General features: G+C 43.4%; 2 protein-coding genes across 2 annotated transcripts; one reads left to right on the top strand and one right to left on the bottom strand.

Annotated features, from left to right (window-relative positions):
• Positions 1-723: 723 nt before the first annotated feature.
• On the bottom strand, positions 724-2,751 carry CSUI_003068 (uncharacterized protein; the record flags this gene model as incomplete). Its single annotated transcript, XM_068063266.1, has 1 exon — positions 724-2,751. A coding segment is annotated over exon 1 (1,746 nt), but the record flags the coding sequence as incomplete, so codon positions are not given.
• A 2,788-nt stretch (positions 2,752-5,539) lies between these two features.
• CSUI_003069 (uncharacterized protein) lies at positions 5,540-7,206 on the top strand (the record flags this gene model as incomplete). Its single annotated transcript, XM_068063267.1, has 1 exon — positions 5,540-7,206. A coding segment is annotated over exon 1 (716 nt), but the record flags the coding sequence as incomplete, so codon positions are not given.

The raw sequence follows: 7,206 nt of genomic DNA on the forward strand, positions 1-7,206 counted from the left end.
AGATGACTACGTAGACGAAAGAATGATAAAGAAAGAAGAAAAGATAGGTACATAGATCAATTGAAGATGAATAGAGTAAAGCCAGATAGATACCTATGATGTACATTGCTTGAAGTCACAAGCATGAGAAGGGAAGACAAGCAAATTTTCTCGAGCTCATACAGAGAGCAGCCCGCGGGTGTATCGAATCTCTTGGGAATCTCTGAGACACTGGAGACGATAAAGAAAAGAAAGAAGAAGAAGAAGAAAGCGCATCCGACACGAAGATCTATCACTCGTACTGTATCTATGCATACCTATAGACACCTATGTACGAATGGATATATACATATGTATAGTTGAAGATGTATAGGGATGTGTGCAAGTGCATAGGAGATTGAGGGAGAAGAAGAGAATAGAAATAAAAGGCACAGCCGGACAGGAGAGAGAGCGAGAGGGCGACAGAAATGGGAGAAGAAAATAAGAAGAAAGAGAGAACAAAGAAAACGAAGAAGATGAAAGAGTGACTCGGAGAAGCGACAAGAGGACAGAACGCGAGGACCGTAAAACGAGAAAGAAGAAAGACAGAGAGAAAGAAGAGAAAGAGGACATATATAGAGAGACATATACAAGAGAGAGCTGAGGCAAGGAGAAGAAGACGAAGAAAAGAGAAAGGAAAGTTGGCAAGAGGTCTTTATTCTAGAGCTATAGAGAAATTCTTTTTCTCCTTCTTCCCTCATACCTGTATCTTGCGACGACGGCATATTGTAACCCCATTGAGAGCTCATATTCTCTCGTCATTCTCATCCTCTTCTTATACTCCCCTTCTTCTTCTTCTTTCTCTCTCTCTTTAGAGTAACTTCTTAACAGAGAGAACACATCTCTTTTATCTTCTTCCTCCCCTTTTTCTTTTGCTACCATTCTCTGCTTGAAGGGATCTTTCCTTTCAATCTTTCTCTTGGTATAGCCACTAAAGGATGTGTCATCGAGCGGATCTCTCTCAGAGAGCCCTTTGCCTCTTTCTTCTTCTTCTTTTCTTCTCAAGCAGTTCCAGAGATCTAGTCTTGCGCTTTTTATCCCTCCTTCTCTCTTCTTATCGACCACGTCGCTTTCGCTAAGCTCTTCTTCTTCTCTTTCTCTCTTCGATTCTTCTTCTCCATGGAGCCCCCTCCATCCAGTAATTCTTCTTCTTCTTCTCTCCGCTTCTTGTTTCTCAAGCAAGTGTATCGACAGTGTCGATGCTAATCCTTCACTTAGGCGAAGAATCTCTTTCGTAGTCAAATGACGGGAAAGATATATTCCTAAAAGTTTGTCATTCACATCCACCTGTCTTCTTCTACTTCCTTGTTTCAACCTAGTCTTATTCTTCTCCTTTTCTTCTCTCCTTCTCTTTTGACATGCTTGCTCTCTTTCTTCTTCCCTCTCTTCCTCTCGCCCTTTCTCTCTATGTTGATCTGGTGACCGCATCCATCTCTCTTTCTCAGCCCTTGAAAAAGATTTCTCTTCTTCTTCTTCGTCTGTTTCTTTCTTCACCCTTGACGAGACAAAGGAATATTTCAAGACTTCCGTTAAATCGCTCCGATCATCTTGACGAGAACTTCTCCTTATACCTTCTCTATCCATACTATCTTGTTTCTTCTCTTCTTCATCTTCTACTCTTTCTATGTCTTCACTTCTCTCTCTTCTCCCAACCCCGAGCCTGTTCTCGGGTGTATGTACACCTCGTATGTCAACTGGGTGTCCATCAATGACTTCTTCTTCGTTCTGATGATCAACTTTGCCTGTCTTTTTCTTCTTCTCATTTAACTCTTCTTCTCGATCTTTGACACGTGAAGTAGTCGATTTCTCCTCCCCGTGCAGAGAAGAAAGAAAACTTCTCTGTAGAGAGATCGAAGGAGAAAAATAACTTCGTGAGAGTGGAGAACAAGAGAAAGAAGAAAGATGAGAATGGACTTTCTTTATCTCTTCTCCATGATGACCTCTGAAGAGGTGAGTCGAAGATGGACAAGCTATCTGTCTTTTTCTCTTACAAATAAAGAAAAGACATTTTTTCTCTTCTTTATCCTTTCTCAGAAAAGAAGAAGAAGAAAGACTTCCACTGCAATTCTCCCATCCTTCTGCTTCTTCTTGCTTACTTTTGTCTTTACAAAAAAGAGATCTCCTTCCTAATATAGACAAAGGCAAGTCTCGATGTGAATGAGAAGAATAAGAGGAAGGGGAATAGTCGGAGAAAGAAGAAGGAAAAGGGTAGTGTGTAAGAGATGAAGACTTCGTCTTTCTGTGGAGAGAAGACGAACTCGAGAAAGAAGATAAAGAAGGATAAGATCTCCCATATACTAGAGAAGCTGACGGAGAGACAGATGAGGAGAGAGGGACAAGAACGGCTGGCCGCATAAAGGACAAGAAGAGGCTGGGGTCCGAAGCCTCTCTTTTCTTCGACGTAAAGAGGGGAGTTTCTATCTTTTGGAGAAGCCCCCTACGATTCTTCATCTCTATAGACAAAGGGAAAAGAAGGAAAGAAGGAGAGAGAAAGTCTTTATCTCATAGTCATCTACTTGTTGCGGAGAGAAAAGAAAAGAAAGAAAAAGAAGATAAGGATAGACGACAATGACGATAAGAAGAAGAAGACGAAGATAGCAAGACAGTCAGGTCAAGTCGCGTATCTCTTATGGATCAGGACAGACGAAGAATGAGAAGTTTGAGAATTTCCCCTCTTTTATTTCATAAGAGAATGTGCTAAGAATGTGTAGGAATCTTCTTCTTTTTCTTTCGGGAAGTTAGGGAAGAAGAGATCAGAAATATATGTTGCTTTGTCAAGAACAGGAAAAACTTCGAGGTGTATCGACACCTGAGAAAGGGAGACATTTTCATTGCATGCATGCATGCAGATGCGGATACCAACACAAAACACAGACACACATCGATGCTCTCTTTTCCTGCATCGACAGTGTGCATATCGATCCCAAGACTTCCACTACTCGTGAGACAATGCTTTTTCTGACTTCCCCCCGAAGAAAGACCTATCTATCTCTCCATTTATCTCTTCTTCTGAGAGCTTCGCATATGGTCTGGGTATTCACAGGAAAGAGAAGAGATAGGTTGTCATAAGTGCAGCACGAAAGAGAAGAAGATGCAATGAGGTGTCTCTCTAATCCATCCTCGTGCTTTCAACGGAGCTTGTCGATCAGCCATGCTTCCTGCTGGCTAGCCGCACTGCGATTAGATTCGATGGATTTCCTCGCCTTTCTGTTCAAGAAGGTCTCCAGGAAAGAAGGTACTCTGCTTGCTGGATCATGAGACTTTCTATAGAAGGACAAGAGGAAGGTAGTTCTACGAACTTGACAGATAGGATGGAATATGTTCCTTCTGACCGAGATCTCCCCTCCGTAAGCTGCGAGAGTTCTTTTCTCCTTCTCATTTCCTCTCCTGCACGAGAGAATTGTAGGTATGCACGACTCATCATACAGACCATCACATGACTAGAGACCTAAGACTTCACATATCTATCCCAGCCTATCTGTCTATGAAGTTATCTACCCATCTATCTATCCATCTATCTCTACTACATAGGTACATTTCCTCCATACAAATCCTCTACGGACAGCACCCATCCTCTAATCCATTTAAGTGTGGAAGTAACTTGCCTCAAATGTTCTCTAGACAAGAACGACAAGGACGACCAAGAAACCGCAGAACTTCTCCAGTGTTGAATCGATACGTTGAGAACTCGAAGGTCCTAATTAGCTCCTCGGACACCTCGCCATACTCGAGGTCGCTGATCTTTATGATCCCACGAGCTAGTAAATAAGGTCTCTGGTATCCCTCCATTTCTTCCCGCTCTTTCTTACAGAAGTTTCCTTATCAGCTCATCCCTTAGTTCCACAACGGCAAACTCCTCTCAATAGGAGAAAATTCTCTCCCACCTCACTGCCGAGCGTTCTGTATGTAAGAAGGAGGGACGCAGCTATATCAAGCAGGTGAAATAAGAGCTTTTAAGGGGACTAAGCTAGACAGTATGGAATGTTTTTTGCTTTAGATCATGCGTGAACATGAGTCAGATCTTACCAAGGGGAGACCACCCATACAGCGTGCATGCATGCATGCGACTGTATCTCCTCCTAACAAGGAGGTCTGTCTCATCACGCTTCATAAGGACTGGAGGCTTTTCTGCCTGTCCCCGTGCCAGCAGTCAGTAGTTGGATGAGGGTGCAGAAAGTGACTTGACTAATTCTTGTCAACTACCTTTATCTGAAAAGCTGTACTTAGAATGCGAAATAACACGGGAGACAAGGCTATTATCATCCAGCCGGAAAGAACACGTAAGAAGCTCCATACGACCTCATTCGTAGACGCGAGTATGAAGGGATGAAGAGATCATTCTTTCTCCTAGGGTGAAGTGTTGAAGCTCCCACTACTACTACTACGGATACTGCTTAGAATAAGAGGGAGACACGAAGACGCACAAGTCCTAGAGAGAGAGAATGCTCTCTGTCTCTTCTGTAGAAGATTTGTCACTCTCATCGATTCTGCTTATATCCTAGAAAGCAAGAGAGAGGAAGAAGTAGTTCTCCGGATAGTAGCTACGACAGATGGGAGAACAGAGAGGATGGCAAGTCCTGTCGGATCGCCTTGGTTTGGGTGTAGCCTAGAGAGCTCAGGGAAGGCCTTTATTCACCTTCGTTACTTGCACGCAACGTGTTAGACAGCACGATATGTCGGATTTGTATAGATACTCTTCTTCTCAGGCTGATATTGGGCTGTATGACAGGACTTTGCGTAAGGACCCTCCTAACTCTCTCCCGTATGTAAGAAAGAAACGAAGTCGACTTCTCTTTTAGAAGAAGTAAACGAATCTATTGATGTAGGGACTTCTATAGACTTTCTCTGTAGAGTGAGGAAGGGGGGAAGGAGGAGATATCTTCTGGATTGCCTTAAATTTGGGTGATAGACATATCGAAGAAAGACGAGGAGATGATTCAACTTTGACACCGGAAAAGCCAGAGCGCCTAGCACATCAAGAAGAGTGTGTACAACTTTATTCAAGTGTATGTACACCCGCATCTCTCTATCTTTGAAGGCAATAAGGCATTGGCATGTATTGCATGTCTGTAGGTGGTTGCTTTTGAGGCCCATTAAAGAGAGCAATAAGAGAATAGATAGAACGGCTCAGGAGGGATGAGGATATTCTGCTTATTCGGGTTTCCTGATCCTATCCCTGCTTGGTCATCCATCTGCCTTGTGGAATGCATGCTGCTACTCTCTCCGGAGACGGAGAAAAGGAGAAACGACGCAAGAAAGAAGGGCTTTTTCGATAGCAAGTCCATGCGAAAACAAGAGAAAGAAGATCGTGAACTACTGCAACTCGTCTGTGTGGCTTTGAAAGAAAGATTCTCAGATGATCCTAATACAACAACGAGAGAACTAGCCATCCAAACCAGGGGTGTACATACACCCTGACTGAATCACCTATCCCCTGTCTGCCGTCTCGATGCTTGCCGATGGATGATGAGGTGCTCCTTCTCCTGTTGCTATCTGAAGGGAGTCTTCACCCTTTTTCTACCCAACTTTTTGCTTCTTTCTTCTTGTTTTGAAAAGCGATGCATCTGGTCTTACACGATAGGCAAAAGGAGAGACAGAAGCGAGAAAGGAAAGGTGCTAGTTAGAAGAAGGCGCTCAATTCACCAGAGCATCGATTCTACAGACCTTCCAGCCAGCTAGCTTGCTTTCTTCCCCTGCTGTATCATCGACATGGGCAGATCGCTTTTTTCTTTCTCTCCCATGCTCGATTCATTCATTCATCCATCTAGCCAAAAGCCTCTTGTGCTCCTCATGAAGCAATCTCTCCTTTCTTCGTTCTCTTCTCCCTTTTCGAGTCAAGATTTCACAATTTGGAGAAAAGCAGGAGAAATTTAGGAACTTTTCTTCTTTCTCGCTTCTCTCACCCTCATGCTTGTTTTCCTTTCGAATCTCCTTCAGGCTTCGTCAAGAGAAGATCTTTTCCTTCTTTTCTTTCCTTCTTTCTTTATCTTTTGCACTTTCCTGCTGGTGGCATTTCTCTCAAAGAGACTTTTCCATCCGCTCTTTTCTTTTGAGAAGGAAGTTTTAACAGCTAGCTCTCTTGTCTCCTTTTGCTTCTTTCTCTCTGGTGTATGTACATACTACCCAAGCCAACCGTTACTCATTCAGTACCCCATCCATCATTCATTCATTACTTGACTTGCAAGTAGGGAAAGACTCTTTCTTTTTCGTACATCAGCTAAAGCAGAAGTCTTCTTCTAACTTCTTCCCTCTTCTTCTTTTTCATTCCTTCTCTTTCGTGTTTCACTTCATCTTCTTCAGTCGCTTCTCCTCATTTCCATGCTTCTCGGGACGAACGAGATCTCTTCTCACTCCAAACCCACATACTTGCTTTAGGACTCTCCACAGTCACTCGCCGTTTTTCCTTTCTTTCTTTCTTTCTCCCTCGTCCTCTCTTTCTTTCCTTCTCTTTCTTCCTGCGTTTCAAGCGACGATGGCTCGTCAAGGAAAGAAGAAAGAAGGAGGCGGCGAAGGGAAGGATTCTCAAGTCGATGCTACTTCCCCAGGATCGACGTCAGCATCATCGAGATCTTTTGAGAAGCCTACAGACGATGAAAAGAGAAGAAATCCAACTGAAGCAGAAGAAGAAGAAGAAAAGAAGGATTCTCCTAGCCACGCAGAAGATCCAGAAGAGAAGAAGGACAAGAAAGAGAAAGATAAGAATGAAGATCAAAGTAACGGGAAGAATAATCCACGGGAGACTTTAAAGCATACACATGAAGTGAATCTAGATCCCTTTGCTCCAGACGTTCCCGAGCACCCCCGCTCGCCTCCGTCAGAGGACGACAAAAATGATGAAGAAAGAAGATTAAGGAAACAGAAAGAACGAGAAGAAAAAGATCAAATGCTGCGGTTAGAAGCAGAAAGAAAGGCGAAGGCCGCTGTCGATGAAAGAAGAAAGCAGGAAGATGAAGAAAGAAGAAAGCAGGAAGAAGAAGAAGAAAGAAGAAAGCAGGAAGAAGAAAGGAAGGCGAAAGAGGAAGAAGAAAAGAAGACGAAGCAGGAAGAAGAGAGGAAGGCCAAGGAAGAAGAAGAGAGAAAGGCTAAGGAAGACGAAGAGAGAAAGGCGAAGGAAGAAGAAGAGAGGAAGGCGAGGGAAGAAGCAGAGAGAAAGGCTAAGGAAGACGAAGAGAGGAAGGCTAAGGAAGA

Source organism: Cystoisospora suis (genome assembly GCF_002600585.1).
Source record: "Cystoisospora suis strain Wien I chromosome Unknown contig_1319, whole genome shotgun sequence".
NCBI classification, from domain to species: domain Eukaryota; phylum Apicomplexa; class Conoidasida; order Eucoccidiorida; family Sarcocystidae; genus Cystoisospora; species Cystoisospora suis.